Genomic DNA, 19801 nt, shown 5'->3' on the forward strand with positions numbered 1-19801 from the left:
TATCAATTACAAATTGTCCGTATATTTGACTTCACTAATAGTAATAATAGTAGTAATTTTAATCATTGTAATCATAATATACCGCATGGTGATGGTCATAATGGCGTACGGATAGATAGAATAATCGCAACAATAATGCAATTATAAACTATAGAAATAATAATTATTATAGTATTTTTTAAAAATCATCACTACCATCTTTGGGAAACAATGTGCAAGATGATAAAGTAAAAGTAAATGGATGGAACGTAGTATTAACCAAAGGAACCGAAAGTGATAGAGGAATTCTTGCACGAAATTAATTCATGAATCTGTTTAACGTAGCAATATTATCGTTATAATAATATTGGAATCCCTATTATTTGTAAATGACCGTCCATACGTATAGCATTCGCTAAAAATTCTATTTCTCTCTTACTCGCATACACTCCGCGCGCGCAATCGATTAATCACTCCCTGTTCCTTTCCTTCCATCCCAGCGTAATAGAAACACTTTTTCTCCACCAGAAAACAGTCTTTCGTTGCACTAGCTAAACGTCCTCCTCTTTGCATCTACTTACTACGAATGCGTTTTCCAGTGTTTCCGATGTCCAAAATATTAAAAATAAAGCTTCTTAAAAATTAACCATCATATTTCAAGAACATCGTAAAAAAATGTTGAAACGCATTCAAATAAATAAGTATGACGTATTATTTATTTATCATATACCACGTCATATATTTATTTACATACAAATAAATAAATGAGTGTACATTACGTATCTTTTTTTCTTTCTTTTCTCTTTTTTTTTTCGAAATTCGAATCTCGCCCTTATTGATATATTATTGCCGTAGACTTTTTATTTTTCAGTTACAATGATACATTAAGCAAAATATGCCCGATATTTAATAGTAATAAAAACGAAATCAACTTTATAATTACTGACTTACAATTCCAATATTACTCAACGATTAAGAGGAAAGCTTATGTGTAATAAACTTTGTACACAATATACGGTATAAATCGAAATTCAATCAGAAACGACATAAAAAAACTGCAATTATATAAAAGAAAAGATGAAATGCATAACCATTCTTATTCCAATTTACATTTGATACAAAGTCAAAAGTATTTAAAAAGGCAAGCCCGATGTAAGTAAATTACACATAGAACTATTCAAACTAAAATTATTTCTAGCAGAAAGTTCCGTATAAAACTTCAGTCTGAATGGTAGGACGCACTTGCGATATATGTACGTGCGTCGTGTTTTAATTTGTTTCTTAATTACAAAAGTCACAATTTCAAGGTACAACATTATAATTCAGTTTGATCAATAAGATCGTCGTCATGAATACTTCTACTTTTGAAATTATGAATTTGCGGATGAATAATATTCGTTAATTCGTATAATATTGAGCGAGTAAGTGGTAAGAAAAGGAAATTACCATTTTTCTATGCATGACGTCTTATCATATATAATATAATATAAATTGTCCTTTATTCGAATATTGAACGCGTTTCCTTGATTGCTTGTATTATTTGCTAGAAGTAAATAACACACGACCATATCCAAGCGAATACCTTTCGCAAAGAGGAGGGTGCAAGTTAAACGTAAGAAGTATATTAGTAAATCTTAGAAAAAATAATGAAACAGAAAAAAAATGTTTTCTTTGCACCTTATCACTTTACGTCTCAAAAACTGCTAACATAAATCTATTACTTGTAAAAAATGCAATTTATCCAACGCCACATATTATATCGTCGTATTATCATCGTCATCGTCATTATTTTAAATTGCAGAAGTAGAACATATGAGTCCTTCGATTACTACAAACTATACAGTTAATAACATTAGTATTATCTCCCTTATTCCTAATTTTAGTTATAACATTTTAGACCATCGCTATTCTTCCATTATTTTACTGTTAAAAACAATGTCGTTCTTCCACTTAGGTTATTCTAACATAAGCTTGATGTAATGATACATATATGTTGATTACATATGTGTATATCATGAGAGCAATCTTTCCAGAAAAAAAAGTTAATAGTACGTCAATTATAATAATCTTTATGAATGGAAAGGAAATAAATTCAATAAAAAATTACTTTAAAAACATACGTTACATACATTCCTTCGCATTCGTTATATCGCTCCAACTTTCACTCTTGCGCGCGCGCGTTCTCTCTATACTCTTTCTTCCTCGAAATGTAAATCGCAAAAATCCATTCACACTGCATTTTGCTCGCGTATTTGCACTTACAGCTATCGAAATAGTTCATATTTCTCTTATTATCATAGAAAAGTTCAGCCGCTTGTTACAAACTCATTACGGAAAATCTCTTCGTCCATACAAACCAAAGCATTGATATTGCACAGTTCTTTTGCTCTTAGAGAAGTACGATATAACTCCTGTTACGAGTCACTAATAACGTATCGAGTTCGTTTTTAAAATTATTTCAAATTAAAAATTCGACTTGTCTTAAATCGTTCTTTCTTGTTATTTGTTATTTCGAAATTATAATTCATGCAAAGGATTCTTTCATGTATAAGAAATATATTTAGCAATTAGTAACACGATAAATTAATTATTATGAAGTAGAATAAAGTTTTGTGCATATATGATAGCTTTTTTTCTTATTTACTTTTCTCTATCAAGAGGAATATTACGGTAAAGAAGGAACATTTCTTCTGTCATATGCTAAGTTGCATCACGTAAGATGAACGGTTAAAAAAGCACAGAAATATTTTTATGAAGTGATATTTTTATACAAGTCCCTTGTATACTTTGCAAGAACAATCGAAGACATTGTTGAGATATTTCATTGAACATTTGGTGTTTTTCTATTAACGTGCAATTACTCGAGCAAACATATCGATATAGGTTATAATGGTCATGTGGATAAAAATGATAGTAGTTATGGTGGAGGTGATGATGATGATGATGGTAATAATGATGGTGGTGGCGTTGACGATGACGATAACAATGATGACGTCGTCGACGACGACGACGACGACGTCGATGATAGCGCAGAAGACGACGACGAAGACGACGTCGACGATGATAATGATAATAATGACAATTGTAGTAAGACTGAAAATAATGACAATGTTGTTGACTCCAATAATAACATTGTCTGCTTTCCATGGCTTTAAATCCTGGCAGTGAAGAATGAATTAACATGAATGGCGATGATACGTATCTCGATACACGAGAAAGGTTTTGTGTCCTTATTCGTAAAGATAATTTGAGGGCCAGATTTGGCCTTATTCGGGATCACCAGTTAGCCATGCCAGGTTTATTTAATGTCATGAAGTAGATCTGGCACGCACTTCCACCTTTAGCTGACGAGAAAAATACCTAAAATAAACAAACACAAGGTGAAACTACGCTATAGAAAATAAAGGCAGTTTAATTATAATACGTATGTTTTCATTATTACTATCATAATAATATATTTTTTAATATGTATATACATGCACATACCTTATCATTACGCTCGCAAAGGAACTTGAGCCGTTGAGCTTTCTTGTGCATGAACACACCATCGAGGTGTCCACTTTCTACGCTTCTAATCTCAATAGCTTTGTTGCCCCAGCCCATAATTTGTCCTGTACCAATATATGCAACACTAGTGGGCATTTCTCCCCATTGTAGAACCATGGTCTTGGAAAGTCTACCATAAGTGTTTACATATACACCTTCATTATCATAACATAACAGTAACTGCATGCCGTTACTGTTTGGTAATGCCACAATACAATGTGGACAAATGGGGCCCTGAGTCTGCAATCGATAACAAACGTCTTAATGTAAATACAGGAAGAAGCATTGACTATTTTTAAGTCATATTATAAGTATTCTCTCACGTGTTTTGGCAGATAAATATCATAGACCGTTGCTGAGTCTAAATCAACGGCATGAAAACCATCAGCACTGCCGTAAATAACTTTCAACCTTGTACCCTCTTCTATGGTAAGATCGACAAGTAGTGGTCTATGCGCTAATTCACCGAATGATTTAAAAGCCATGAATTTGTGATAAGGTTTAGGTGCCCAAGCGTAAATTTCTATGGAGTCTTTCAGTGCGATGACAAGAAACTTTATTCTCTCGTATTTTACTATCTTGAAATGTACCGCACCTTGAAGATCGCCAACGTTAATCCAACCATTGCGTCGTTCAACTTGCTGTAATATGAAAAAAAGTCTGAGCATATTAAACATATTTCCATGTGTATGTATCGTTGATACATATTAAATCAATCATCGATCAACGAAATCAATCGACAAACAAAAAAGCGACTTACATCACTGTGTCCATCGGTTCGCAAGATTTTACTTTTGAGCCAAGAAAGATAATATACCCGTACTCGATTCTTCTTTCCGCTAATTGTAACCAAAATATTTTGTCCTTCGAGAACTTCCATCTGTTGGAACCGTCTTCTACTTATTAACTGATATACTTTGCCCTGACCACTTCTATCCAATAGCACCAGACCATTTTCAGTGCCAATTAGTAGATTTACTCCTACAAATATTTATACGTTGATTTAATTAATAAGGATTGCGTAGAGGGTTGCGTAAAATAACGTAAGGTAACACGTTCGTTTCTTAAATATTGTATTCCTTATGTAATGAATTTACCCCAAAGTGCAGCGCACAGAATCTCACTGTTGAAACGTTTCTTGTATTTACGTATTTCAGGTGTATCGGACGCGAGGTCGTGGCTTGTTGGTGTCACATTAACATTTACGTGAGACTCTCTTCTAGCTGGTCCCGCGCCGAAACCAAAGGTCAGGAAAGATCTTTGCTTCTGTTGAAATGCAAGTGGTTGTGGTGATTTAACTGCTTGCCGATACTGCAACAGAAAGTATCTTAAAATTGAACTGGAATACATAGATCTAGAGGATAGAATGCAAAATAAACCATTCAGAAAAATACACGTGTTATTACAGGAGATGATGCAACCAAGAGACAAAATACGACAACTGATAGGGTGTAAAAAGTAGAAAATACAATAAAACGTACACCTAATGAGGTAGTAACATGCAATAAAAGAAGTAGATGATACTTATCAGACTTACAGAGATCATACAGATTTCCCAAACAATTTGAAGCGAGTAACATACATACAACAAATATACATGTTTCACACACTACAAATACCAAGTGTACAACGTAAAAAATTGTTACGGTGAAAAGAAAACAGAAAGTATTGTACTTTTTATGGGTTAGGTTAGGGTTAGGTCATATATATCCTGGAGTCTAGAATGAGAAACACGAAGTAAATTTCAGAGTAAAAAGGAATAATAGAAGTTGAAAAAAAGTAGGAAAATAGGTAGCAAGCCTAAATAAAAAAAAAGAGGAGTATGAGCAAATACGTAAGAAAGATAGAGGGTGGGGAGAGAAAGAAAGTGATAGCTAGAGAGAGAACGAGCTGAGAAAAGCGCTGTGATTGTAATTGAATTAGAAAATCATTTCATTCGTACGATATCTAGGAAAGGGCCCACAAAACCAAATTGAGAATACAACGAGATAGTGTACAAGATATTGACATTCCATGCACGATGCACGGTGAGAGTTAAGAAAAATAGTAGAGGATTTTGTTGCGTTTCCGTCCTTTACGCGCAAGAAAATATCCTACAAAAGGAGGCAGAAGCAACACCGAGCTAAATCAATATCGACTGAATACTTACATGATAATTAGTATTGGGATTGGGATGGTCAGTAGAAAGGGTCCTGCTCTTCGGATTAGAGCTTCCACGCGTCCCAAACACACAACAGAATCCTGAATTAGTCACGCTGACAAACATAATGCGACTATGTGCGCAGATATTTACGCACAATAAGACAATGTAAAATAATATAACATCCGGTACGCTGACTTCCTTACAATATCAAATTTTCTTTTCCTTGCAAATTTCTATTGCAATAACTCTTGCAAAGTTCTATTACTTTCAGCGATTTATTCTTTCGACTCTTCGTATACGATCCGTTGAGATAGAACAATTAGTATAACTTTTAGGAATTCGATCACGGCGTTGCATCCAAACAAAGAAAATCGAGAAAGTTAAAGATGAAAGATGCGGAGCTTGTGTTGGGAAAGGTAACCATACATAATCTCCGTATTCTTTTTCTAAAGCAAAATTTATAATTACTATATAATTTCATGGTCCAAAGAAAAATGAGAAAATCGAAGAATTAAAGAAAAATGTAGAATGAGAATCAATTGAAATGATCAAAGAAGATCAATTGAAAGTAACTTTTCGGTTATTAATTGGTAAAGATTGTCACAAATCTAGAACAAAAACTACCGCGTACTTCGTACGTGAAAAATTTTTAACGTTTCCAATATTTCCTCGGTTTTTGCAATCATTAAAAGATATCGTTGAAGGTAAAGCAATATTGATATATAGAGAGTATTTGCCAGTTGACTCGAAGTGTGATTATGAGTCGGCAATGTCATTTAAATATACAGAGTATAAAATTAATTGAATTTGTTTACATAAATAGATAAATAGAGCGAGAAAGTGAACTCCTGTTTTATTATATTCTTACTATTTTATTCGTGGCAACCAGAATCAGTGTACTTAAACAGTGGTACTAATACAGTACTCGTACACTACATATACAGGATATTTAGCACAAACTTCGACATAGTTGTTGTGTTAATAAAAAAAAAGAACAGGTCATCTTCGTTTATTTAAACAGCATCAATTTTAACAGCAACAATTTTTTTCTATTCAGTGCTGTAATGACAGTTGTTATAAGTATTCTAATAGACTTTTTCTTAATAACTCACTCAAAAAATTATCCTAAAATGTGCTAAAGTTCCTTCTTGGCAACCAAGTCACGCACGAATATGATTCGATAATATCCTGCAACTGAATGGAAACGATAAATACGTTTCTCTCATAAGCTTCATATTTTTTAATGAAATTATTGGAATAGTTGTGTCCTGTTACTAATTTCCAAATTTCCAAAACTTTCGTACAATCCACATAACATATCCATACAAATTTTCTAAGTGTACGAATGCTACATATGCGTTCGTTGAAATATCCCCGTTAAAACTATGGATGTGTTTGAAACAAAGAAATCTGTCACTCGCACTCGTTTGAAACGGCGTTCAAAAATTCCATACGAAAAATTCTTTCATCTCTGGTTGGAACTTTCCTTTAAAATCTCGACAATTTTCGAGTTTTGCCGTTTTTATAATAATCGCTGAACGTGACAGTTGATCTCATCATCTGGCCAAATGCGGGCCAAGTTTAAGGAGAAATTCTGTCCATTGACTAGCAATGTGTAGTCGGATATTTATACCGGAAAGTCAGAGAAGAATCAACTTCAAAAATGTTGCGTAAGTCAGTGTAAAATAAATATACAATTTTTACCATCGAATGTCGAATCGAACGTGTGAGAAAGAAAAATTTTTCACGTCTCGCCTTTCGCTTTCAACGATCCTTTGAAACATCGTTCACTTATTAGTGGTTGTTATATGTTTTGAAGAAACTATATTAATTTCTACTTCTCTATCATTTGTTCGTTTGTAATTATTGATATTTAAAAGTAATGATTTGTAATTTAGTAACTTTTTACAATTACAAGGTTTAGTTAAGAATATTTTTTATAGTAATTGAGGATTTTCCATAGTTCCGATACTTTTCCAGCTATTATTACACCTGATAAATGTTTCTGTTTACAACGTAACTAACATTTGCCCCGAAATTAACCAAATTGAACTTCTTTCGTTAATTGAGAGAAAAATGATATTTTCTGCGCGAGCTACGAAAAATCGCGTTTAGGAAATTGTGGAAATAATTTTCGGATGGAAACTACCGCTATTAATTAAAAGATATTTCAAAACAATATTTCTCCTTATTATAAAGAATTGCCTATGTACTAATTCCATGTCAAGATAATAAAATACCTCGATTCAATGTGCTTTGTTAACAGCAGTCGTATGTAATATTGTTGTTAGGGGAAATCTTGCTCAATTTGTTGTTCTCGCGGACGCACAGTCGCTTTTTAGAAAATCAGTTCAGTTTCTCCTGCATTTCCACCTTGAAGAACGATTTTTACAATCCACGCATGCCAATTTCATAGAAGCGTCTTTAACGTGTATACACATACAGAATTATTCGTTACTAACACTCGAAGACATAGCAGGAAAGCTCTCTTATGTGTACAACATATTTGTCAAGATATTTCAGATCTCTCTCGTCCATGGCATGGCAGTTCACGTAGAATTTTACCACCATGCATTCACGCTAATACGCAGCTATTCGATGATTCTACGCATACATATGTATATAAATAAGCACATATACGGGACGTAACTCGCAGAAAAACAGCATACTAAAATATTTTCATTAATACGTAGTACTACCAAAGAAAACAAAAAAAGAAAAGAAAAGAAATAGCGTAATACATAATGTTTCAAAAATAGATCATTTTTATATGTTTCCAACGTGTTGATTTGAAACTACAATGAAAGATATAAATAGAAAATAACAAGAACAAATCACATAAAGCAAGTGTTGTAACTGTTCAAAGGAACACAAAACTATAATGTTTATGGTATTTATTACACGGTGTACGTATTTATAGAAAAATTGTATCTTGGATAAAATGTGTGAAAATTTTGACAAGCATACTTTATATATTTTAATCATGATAAGGTATCTCTTACTTTTGTCTATAATTTATAAGCGCAAACTTTCATAGAAATAATCACATATTTGTAATGAAAAATTTCAACGTTTCTTTAAAATTTAGATTATGCGACAATATTACTACTTTTAAAGTGTAATTAAAAACAAAATATATTCTTTAAAGCGCGTTATATTTTACATTTAAACAAGATTCTCCTACTATTAATAAATTCCAAACCATTGAAAACGTAAAAGTTGTAACATTAACACTGAAAATTATTTCCACAATATTTTCAGCATATCACATCTATATTTCGACATTAACGATTTACGCTCGAGACGTTACGTTAAACTTTACTACGTTAAATCAAATACTATTTTCTTTAAATACAAAAAACTGAGTGATTTAGCTCACCAAGGATAATAAATAATTATTCTGCGATTATTGTGAGTTTCCTTGCTGCAAGAACGACTTATCGTTTCTTGTGTTTAGATATGTTAAACAATATTGTTGCAAATATTTAGTCTCATAAAGTTAGCGACACTAGTTAAAAATTAAATGACATTACTAACAATTTAAATCTCTGGAGAATTTCAAATAGAACCAGCTACGTTCAAATGAATAAAACTATGTTGCACTACATCTAACCTACGTTTGGATTGAAATGAAATCAAATTTTGGTTAAAAGTACACATTAGCAAAATACAGAATATTGTACATTTACTATGGCTTACACTTATGGCTTATACAGAAAATTCTGTTTTTACACGGTAGGATATTGTTAAAAAAAGAGAAACTATACAAAAGAAGTCATGTAAAAAAAAAGATACAGTGCACGTGAAAGAAAAAAGAAACTTTGTTTCATACTCAAAAAAATCAGCGATATGAAAACAAACAATATATTTTTTTCAACAGACTGTACCAAAATCTTTAATTAAATCTTCAAATCATCCTTATCTATTTGAATATATTTTTTATTTTAGAAACTTATGAAGATAGTTATATACGCATGAACACATATAGACAAAGTAAATTATTTTTCATATAAAGGAAGTGACATATCACTAATTCAAGAATACAAAAGGACAAAGAATATGACTTACGTTTCTGGGCCTCAGAACTGCAGTGTATTAAGTCACATTTTTCAAACTTCATATTCATTCTGTGTATATTGACAATATTTCCAGCTTCTCAACTAAAGGGGTCAATGTATAGTGTCAATATTTATTGACAAACCGCATTTTCGTAGAAAATCTTGAAATATTGACGATATTATTGATCGTCTGAAAGTATCCTAAAGGAGAGTAAATCGATGTTGCAAAAACCTTGTAACAAGATACACAAGATTTAGTATCATTTTTAGATTGTTATATTAAGAACTAAACGATTTGGAATGAAAGTGGTTTTGCCATTGGATAGAGTAGAAAATTTGATAGAGCAAAGATATAAAAATCATTGTTCTCTTTCTTTTCTTTAAGTGGACTTAATACACTCTGAATCTGAGGATCTGAATCGACATACGTTTATTAATTAATAACGTTTATTAATTAAGTTTTCTTAATTTTGGAATTACCGAAACTCGACGTCACCACTCAATTTCGAAATACGTTTTATATGACTTTTCCATAAAGTGGGACTTGAACAAAAAATAAATAACTAAGCAGTAGCCAGTTAGCAGTTAAATTTCAATAGATATGTAAAATAAAATTGGAATAGGAATCTACAAAAAAAAATATGAAAAAAGCTTCGAGCAAAAAAGATTAACGTCAAATGATCCTTTCTTTTTTTGTACAGGATACGATGTGAATTGCATTAAATCATATTAAATCGTGTAACAAAAAGATTTAATATTTTTTAAACTGTGTAGAATCAAAATTGCGTAAAAGAAAATCGTATAAAAACAGAATTGGCTGTATCGTGAAAACACGTCACATATTTCGAGAAATTGAAGATTAAATTTTCATTGGACCCTTCTCCTATAACTACTCGAATTCTATCAAAGGATGCAATTTAAAAATATACTTTGCCTAAAATTATATAAAAAGAAGAAAAAAATACTATGATTCAAATATTAAGCTCATTATCAATGACTACTATGATTTTAAAAAAAAGCAACAATTTTAACTTATTTCTTTCACATTTGTTGTTAAAATAAAAGAAGTGCATCGAAGCAAAGCGAAAGAAAGAGAAAACATAATTGGTCGACCACAGGGTGCAACTATTACGAAACTGTCCTAAGAAGAAGATTAGATTTTCAAGTACGATCTGAATTCTTTGCATTTGAAACGCTCGTATGTCATCGCTTTTTTATATCTAAAAATACCAGCCTTTTTTTTAATTTTTTAAATCTATTTTCCCTTTTTTTTAATATAGCGGCTATATCTGTAATCTTTGAAATGCGTACAATAGGCTTACGATACGCGAGTTACATACACTATAAGAATAACACAAAATCAGCGGTCATGGACAATAATGATTCCCACATAGCATCAAACATGTGAGACGAATCTGAATGCGTGGAAATTGACACATTCGCGGTTACATATATGGAGAAGATGAGGTAATAGAAAGAAATGCAATTATATATGTGTGTAAATATGTATATATCTAACCTCTTCACTTGTTGTCTTATCCTGTCGTTGACCTGGTGACGAGGTAAGAAGATCCGGCAAGACGGAACTGGGCCGTGATCCGGGTGATGAATCCGACCTCTGAAAATCACCGCCACTTCCTCCGCCTCTCGAACGATCACCACTTTCCCGATTCTATAAAAATATCGATTAATACTTCAATCGGTCGTCGCTATTAATATAATAGGAAAAAATCTAAATAAAAGAACAACGATAAAATCTGCTCAAGATTTAAGACCTGAATTTCTTTTTGAACGATAATCTTCGAGCAAGCTGGAGATCTTCATCTCGATCGATAGATTAAATCTTACCGATACGTAAGAATATGTATTCGTGTGTTTCGATATAAAAAGACGTGTAATTGATTGTAGCGATCTATACATACAACTTGATAACGAAATGGACGCAACGATTGTCTTCGTTTTCTTTCTTTTCTCTCACCTACAATACGAATTACGTTTCGTCTACGATAAACGTCAACAGTTTGGTTCTGTTGTTGCGCAAAAAAATACACGTATTTACTTGAAATTCAGGTTTTAAGACGATCAAGCAAATTGCAATGAAATAAGTGAATGTCAAAGATCGAATTGAAAAATTGTAAGAGGCGAAGAAGAATGCAGAACGAAAAGGAAGGGAAAACAATGAAATTATGGATAATGATTTTACAAGGATCGAAGAAGAGAAGAAAAGACAAGCAAAACACGTGAAACGCAATTGTTTAAAAAAAAAAAAAATGAATAAGTGCGCGAGGAAGCAACAGAGAAAGTAAATACTAAGTATAATCGTTATTAATTTAAAATCGCTAATGCATCGACGACAAGTCTACAACAATAAAAATATATTTGGTATTTGATTTTTATATATTCGATTGACGAGAAAGTACTTGTTACAATTAAATGTAAAATATTGCGCGAAACGTAAGTAAACCGGGTTCGTGCATAGAAAGTTGACAAAAATAAATAATAAACATTTGGTTCACTCGTCTACTGCATTAAAAAGAAAAAAAACATATAACAATACACACTTTCTAAAGTAATGACGGAAGCAGGGGATAAGCAATCTCAGGATCGCTTTTATATTCGTAACATTAGCAAAAGCGTGCAATAGGATGAAATACAACATCTTGGCACGAAATTATCGTATTGTACATTGGTTTCTATAGATACTCGCGTTTATAATGATTGCATTCATATTTTAATTATTTTATGTTAAGTATTTATAACGCAATACACATCTCTTAAAATACTACACATTTTACTGTCACCGTATACACTTTATTGTGCGACAGGATACAAACAATAAAATGACACTACTATAATCCGACAACACAGTTACGTACTAAAATACGAACAAATCGTTTCGTAAATGATACGAATAACTTAATCGTAAAAGATGTATTTGTTCCAGTTTTGACACGAACGATGACTAAAAGTTTGTTTCAAAATTAACAATAAACAGTTTGAGAACGTACGTAGCGTTCGTACGTTTATTTGTTGTTGATGCTTATAAAAAAAAAAGAAATCACATTTCAACGCTTATCGATAAGACCAATAAAGATTATAATAAGAAATATCTGAAATCAATTACACGTGTGATATGTGGTTGGATCGTTAGGTGCGACTATTAAGCACAAGTAAAAATTAAAGATACTTTTATCGTATCGATGGATTTTTATCGCAACATGACAGACAATGCTATTTTGAAGAATCAGTTTCTAGCGGAAGCGTCAAAATTGTCGATTTCCTTCGTTGTACGTTGATTTTACGAGTAACAGTAATAAAAACACAATTCATACCATGCCCAAGAAACACATAAAATGAAAAACAGAGCATGCTTGGCGTATACTGGGACATAGCGTTACAAACATACAACGCATACATCAAATAAAATGAAAAGCATCATGCAAGACAATAAGTCTCAATCATGATTCGTAACAGTGCTACCACAAAAATGTTTGCAAGCTGACATTTATGCATGTGACGTGTAACATACAAATGCGCGCGAATTATACGCATACGCACACACACGCACGCACACACGCATACAACAGCACTCCATCTCTTAAAATATCTTTTCGTCAGCAGTATTTCCCTTTCTGTATCTTCTAAGTGGCTTTTCTCTTCCTTTCAATTTATCTTCACGTACAATTCTACAATTCTCAAAATAATTATAAAAACACTGTTAACCAAGAACACACATTACGTATACAATCCACATTGACGACTAACGCAGTGCTGTCCAAGCTTTACTCGCGAGCAAACCAACATTCCCATCACTGCCTTTAATTTACGTACGAGAGACGTGAAAACGCTTGTCGCGTATCCAACGTAAGTACGAGTTTCGTACGTGGAATTTCAAATACGTACGCCTCCTTTGGAACAACCAAGTGCTACTTTATTCGTCACATTTGGTGTTAACCGAAGCAAATGTCTCGTCGTTCAGAGAAGACGTAGCGTGTGTTAGATGCGTTAAGTGAGAAAACACGATAAAGGATGGTGAAAAGGATGGAGAAATTTGTATCGTTTCTAGGATCTAGAATTTTACAAGTCCTAAATTCTGTGTTATCGTAAAAGTACAATTATTCGTGACAAATGTGACGGGCAAGTTGTAAAAGATGTAGACGAAGTTCACGGTGCTCTGAGAGGCGAATTGGAACTTTCTGGCTTAAAACGATCAGAATCTTTATATGAATAGAAAATATATTTTTAAAATTATATGAATAAAATAATACAAAAAAAAGTTCAAACGCTGTTTTGTAAAGGAAAGTCGATAAATATTTATATAATATGTAGAATATAAAAACGTATTACTCAAATTTTTGATTAATAGAAACAAGAAATTGAGATATGATATTACTATGTGAATCTTTCATGAAATCTGTTTCCAATTACGCTATAACTTAACCCCTTAAGTTACAACTACGGGCACAGCCCGTAGTACGATGATCGGACCAAACGTAAACATTACGGGCATAGCCCGTAGTGGATGATCGGGCCAAATATAACACATAATATAATATACAGGGTGGTTAGTAACTGGTGGTACAAGCGGAAAGGGGGTGATTCTACGCGAAAAAAGAAGTCGAAAATATAGAATAAAAATTTTTCGTTTGAGATTTTATTTTCGAGAAAATCGACTTTGAATTTTCGCTCGGTACGCGTGCGGTACGTTATAACGGATCTCACTGTAGATCGTTGTCCCGATGGAAAAATTTAAAAAAGAAAACAAATAAAATTAAAAAAAAATATTTTTTATTCTATATTTTCGACTTCTTTTTTCGCGTAGAATCACCCCCTTTCCGCTTGTACCACCAGTTACTAACCACCCTGTATATTATATTATGTGTTATATTTGGCCCGATCATCCACTACGGGCTATGCCCGTAATGTTTACGTTTGGTCCGATCATCGTACTACGGGCCTGAAACGAGATGGAATGTATTTAATGTATTTCGTGGCATCGTCGACTTCATCTACATTTTTTACAATTTTTCCATCACGTTTGCCATAAATCACTGTACTTTTATACGTTTGCACTTATAGAATGATGTTTTATTGGAATTTTACAATTTTTAAAGGGTACAAATTTGCCATTTTTTTACCATCCTCCTCTCCGAGTGAATGTTCTTCCAGTATGGTGCGACTGAAAGAGCTAAATTTTGAGTACCCATTAGTTGATAATGAAAATTTACGTTTATTATATTTTTTATTAGATCTTCAGGAAGCTACCGCTACGTTGTTGAGAGTTTTTCCAATCAAAATGTGTCCGAATACAAACTCATTCGGTTATCAATAAAGTAAAAGAAAAAATATAACGATAATATTTTCGTCTTACATGTAACGTAATAAATCCCGAACAAGATCGTAGTTGGATTCTTTTCTGTTAGCAGAATCTCAACAATGACAATAACGATTTAACATGGGATCCACAAAAAATATAAAAATTCGAATTTCCGTTGATCAATCATTTATTGAGCCCTCAAAATTAATCTGACCCGGGTGCTAGAGGCTGCTGCTTTGTCTCTCTCATCCTCGGCATAGCATAATCGCTCGGTTTGTTGAAGCAAATTTAATAAAAAATGATGTATCCATTAACCGTTTTTATTCGTACTTATCAATCATAAATAAATATCTGTAGAGGTAAAGTTAGCAGAGAAGAAGAAAGCTGTGTAACGAATCTCGTCCATGGACAGCACTGGATTAATGATTCTATCTCATCAAATTATCCCATCCCCCTTTTTTTCCTACGATATAAGTCGAATAACTTTCATACGATAGTATCGATGTAACAATTAATATTACCCTGTCTTCTTGTTTAGAACTTCTTTTAATCGACAGGAACGTGAATAAACGTGCATTACACGTATACAGCTTTGAGTGATCGGTGTCTTATGATAACATTGTCAAATAAATGAAGAACGAAGGACATGAATCGCTTGAAAATTTGAATCGATTAACCAGAAACAGACATGCAAGAAAGTAATAAAATAACACTTGATCGCTATTATCATCGTAAAATTATAACTTTTTGTAAGACATTATATCTATATCTATATATAAATATAATATTAAAATATTTCTTTTTAAATTTATGATATTTTTTTTTAGATTAAATAATATAACTGATATGTTTATTATCAAATTAAGTAGTTATCGATTCGAAAGATCCTATAGATTCTTCTAAAGCAAATACTACAATCGATTAGAATGCACGCTTATACACCGAGAAAGCTAGCGATTGATTCTATACAAATGAAAGCATATGCGTGAAATTCGATTTAATTATCAGCTTGGAAGTTAACGTTCGTTGCTATTTTCGTTGCTGATCACTTCTACATCGCAATAATTCTTACGTAAAAGTTTCTTTTTTTACGATCGGATTTAATATCTACTGCGACAATTATGGTCTATATTTATACGAAACGAGAATGTTGCAAAAGTGCAAGAAACATTTTGTTTCCTAACGATTCGCTCCTGTGGAAACGACGATGTCTTCCTCTTAACTTTAAAAAAAAAAGGAAACGGAAAATCAAAGTAAATAGAGACGAAGAAGAAGAAGAAAGAAACGTGATGAAATCAACGTGGAACCTGTGTAGTAAATATGCGTAACGTGAACTTAACGAAAATGACGTACGTAAGACACACTTTCACAAATTTTGAACTGCTCTTTTTCTGAATCCCGCGATGTTTCGCTGCGATGATCGTAGCAACGCTAGCAGTTTTTCCCTTCACACGGTGATGTAACGTAGAAACAAGACGAACGTCCTCAAAGAAATTCCATGCGGTTAATCCTCCTGTCTCAGGTACGGAATTTGAAATAACGATAAATATCGTTGTAGAGCGATAGGGTTTCTCGTATTTTCTCCATATTAAGTATCGTAGATCATTCGAAAGGAAGGAAAGGATTAGTTCCAAAAGAAACGGAGCGATAGTAGCAGTGGCGATAGTGATGCTAACGATGATGATATCGATGGCAGTAATGTTAGTGGATAATAAATATGGTACTAGAAATAGCGCACTGTATTCGTATTTGTTGGATATTAGGATTCCTGAAAATGAAAGCGATTATTTTTACGTGTTTCTATGGCCAATGATCGACTCTGATGTTCGTTGAAACCGATAAGCAATGTTATTTACAACGATTTTTGTTATTCAAAATAATATTCTGATAGGAAATATCTTTTTACACGACAAGCTTAATCATTTTTATTAGGAAAAATGCATATGTACATGCAGTTTCACTAACTTCAATCCAAAAAATATTTCCTGATCTTCTCTTTCACTCCCTCCTTCTCCTTCTCCTCTCTTTGTTTCTTTCCCACTTCTCTCATCTCCATTTTATCATTTACTTTAACAACGTGTAGAAGAAATTGGCGGATTCGTTTTAAGAAATGTTACAATTTTAAGGAATCCTTTTGTTTATACGGATAAAGTTTTATTCATCGGAAGAAGTAATATACGTACTATACACTGGACTTAACACGGGGACATAAAAAACTGAAGTTCTTTCACGTAAAATTTCGACACTATTTCTCAAAGGTGCACAATAGTCAACAATGTTTCTAACAATTTTCACAATGAAGTTAGTGAAACATTACATAGTTTCGGTAATTGTTATCGTTAATCTTATCCTCCATCATTAATCACTTTTACAATTGGACGTGAAAGGTAAAAAACATTAACAAGCCATATAGGATGATATTAGTAAAATAAAGAAAAATAGATGTTATTCGTTAATAGAAATATTTCGTACATTTTAGTAGATGTAAATTACAATAGAAACCAAGTTACTTTTTATTCTCTTATAGCTCGTGATAAAACTCAGAGATACTAACTTATATCCATATTGCTATAGTAGGGTGTGAGCGTAAGTAATATTGTTATTATTACACAATAATTGTAGCAATACATATACTGTTAGTAATATGCATGATGGTAATAGTAATAACGACGGCAATAGCCATACAAGTACCTTTAAGATGATAACAAAACTAAGAATTTCTATGCGATTTAACCCTTTGCTACTAAGAAAGTAACATCTATGTACAGGGTGTCCGAGAAGAATGGGGCAAAACTTACACTACGTATCAATGTGATAAAATAGATAAGAAAAGTACCAAAGCAATTAATAAAAATTTCTAAGCGCTTAGAATTCTTCGATAAATCATTTTCAGACGCAAATTTATACGAACTCTATTCATCCATTTGACCCCAGTAATACGTAGTATCACTTTTGTCTCAACCTTTATGTCACACCCTGTGTATCAGAAAGTGTAATTCTGTCGCGGTGAATTTGCCAGACTCTCGAGTTGTAGACAGAATTTTTTTTAGATTTAAGTATCTCTTTTAAATTAAAGTTATGATTTATTGAGTTGTCGGAATTTGCTCAGAATTGCTAAGAATAATACTAATCAATGCACATTTGGTTCAATCGTATATTATCGCAAGATCTTAAAATGAAATTTATAATTCACACCAGAAAAGATTCAAGACATATCCGACTACACAATACGCACTAGGTGTGCGATTTAATCATTAAAAAGCATTAGTTCCTGTGTAATTCATATAATCATCGATTCTAATCATATATATATGTATAAATGTACAAATTAATCGTCCAAAAAAAAATTGTCAACGTTCTACGAGGAATTTATCGTATGATTTGGAAATTGAACAAGATAAACTGAAATCGTCGCATCGTTGGCTTTGCACTGATCTTACAAAGTTTGAAGACGAGTTTGTTCAATAAGATGCAAATTATATAGCAATGGGCTAAACATCAAAGTACACCGTAGAAGTGATGAGATTGAGATCGATCAAAAAAAAATGTCTGAGAATGATTAATGCGTCGTTTTAATACTACTCGACAGATACTGTAATATGAGAAAACATCGTTAAGCACGAGAAACAGAATGAGAAGCGAGAAAAAGAAGTTTCGTTAATAAGGTGAAAATGTTCCCTTTCCTAGGTTACAAGATAACAATCTTAAAATACTATTAGTAACGTGAAATGATATACTGTTAATTTCATTATACCAGGTATACGTTATTAAAGTTCTAACGTTCCTCTATGAAGCTTTGTGCGACCTTGTCTGAATGAATAATCTAGTAAGATAGTATAGGATAATAGTAATTGTTGATAACAGAATACTCATAGCGCTAATAGTTATGTATCCTACTCATGTTTGTAAATCTGAAGAAATAAAAAGAAGGAAGGTAACGGGGGGAAATGCGCCTAAAATTCGAGCGTAGCTGACTAGCTTTCTATGTTGATTTTTGTATGCCGTTAAATGTTGGAAGAACGAACGTGTAAAGGTTCAATGACAAAATATGCCTATCGATGTGACATCAGAAAGTAAGATACAAGTGATGAAATACATTGTACAATTCGAACGGTTAGCTTATATTAATATTAAGTTGCTGGTTAAGTTGATTGTATTTGAAAAAAATTGATGTGTCAAAGGAATTTGCATTTTGTCAAGCAAAATAATGTAATGGCGAAGAATTACGTTAAGCGATTTCGAAATGAGAAAATGTAGGTACTCGGATCGAATAATTTAACGAGATAAGTTTGCGACTCGACCAGTTTCAAGATCAAGTTAGGATAAGATATTACGATTTATTTATCGAGAGGCATTTGTCAGGAGAGTGGATTTTTATAAGAATCAGGGTATCGAAATTGACACGATGGTAGAGAAATCGAAGGTAGAGATAAAGGTAATGCAATAGGTATATATTTTTCAGGCAAGCACACAGGCAGGGCTGATAGGGGGGACTGACCTGGGTGACAATGGGGCTGTACTCGCTAGCCGTTGTACTGGCCGTAGATTTAATAGTTCCTGCTTCGTCAACGCTGACAGAAACAGCATCTGATGGTCTACAACTGCGTCTTCTCGTAGTGTCGTCTTTATCACGTCCAAAGTCGAACCTTCTGGCCTCGTGTCTACTACCGAAAACGATTTCGCTCTCAGTTTTTTCCCTTCTAGGCCTCTGAAGACCGTCACGACCGAACGAAAAGTCCGTAAGAACCGGCTCGCCGG

General features: G+C 32.8%; 1 protein-coding gene across 1 annotated transcript in view; it reads right to left on the minus strand.

Annotated features, from left to right (window-relative positions):
* LOC100747906 (serine/threonine-protein kinase mig-15) overlaps window positions 1–19801 on the minus strand; it is a gene marked incomplete at its 5' end in the record, with an annotated part of 41819 nt that continues 22018 nt past the window's right edge. Inside the window, 7 exons of the mRNA XM_024371730.2 lie at window positions 1–3339; window positions 3466–3765; window positions 3849–4166; window positions 4286–4506; window positions 4623–4836; window positions 11246–11398; window positions 19542–19801. Of these exons, the coding sequence (XP_024227498.2) occupies window positions 3256–3339; window positions 3466–3765; window positions 3849–4166; window positions 4286–4506; window positions 4623–4836; window positions 11246–11398; window positions 19542–19801 (1550 nt within the window). The remainder of the gene's footprint in view (window positions 3340–3465; window positions 3766–3848; window positions 4167–4285; window positions 4507–4622; window positions 4837–11245; window positions 11399–19541) is intronic.

This window comes from Bombus impatiens, unplaced genomic scaffold (assembly GCF_000188095.3).
Source record: "Bombus impatiens unplaced genomic scaffold, BIMP_2.2 scf_1553, whole genome shotgun sequence".
Classification (NCBI taxonomy): Eukaryota; Metazoa; Arthropoda; class Insecta; order Hymenoptera; family Apidae; genus Bombus; species Bombus impatiens.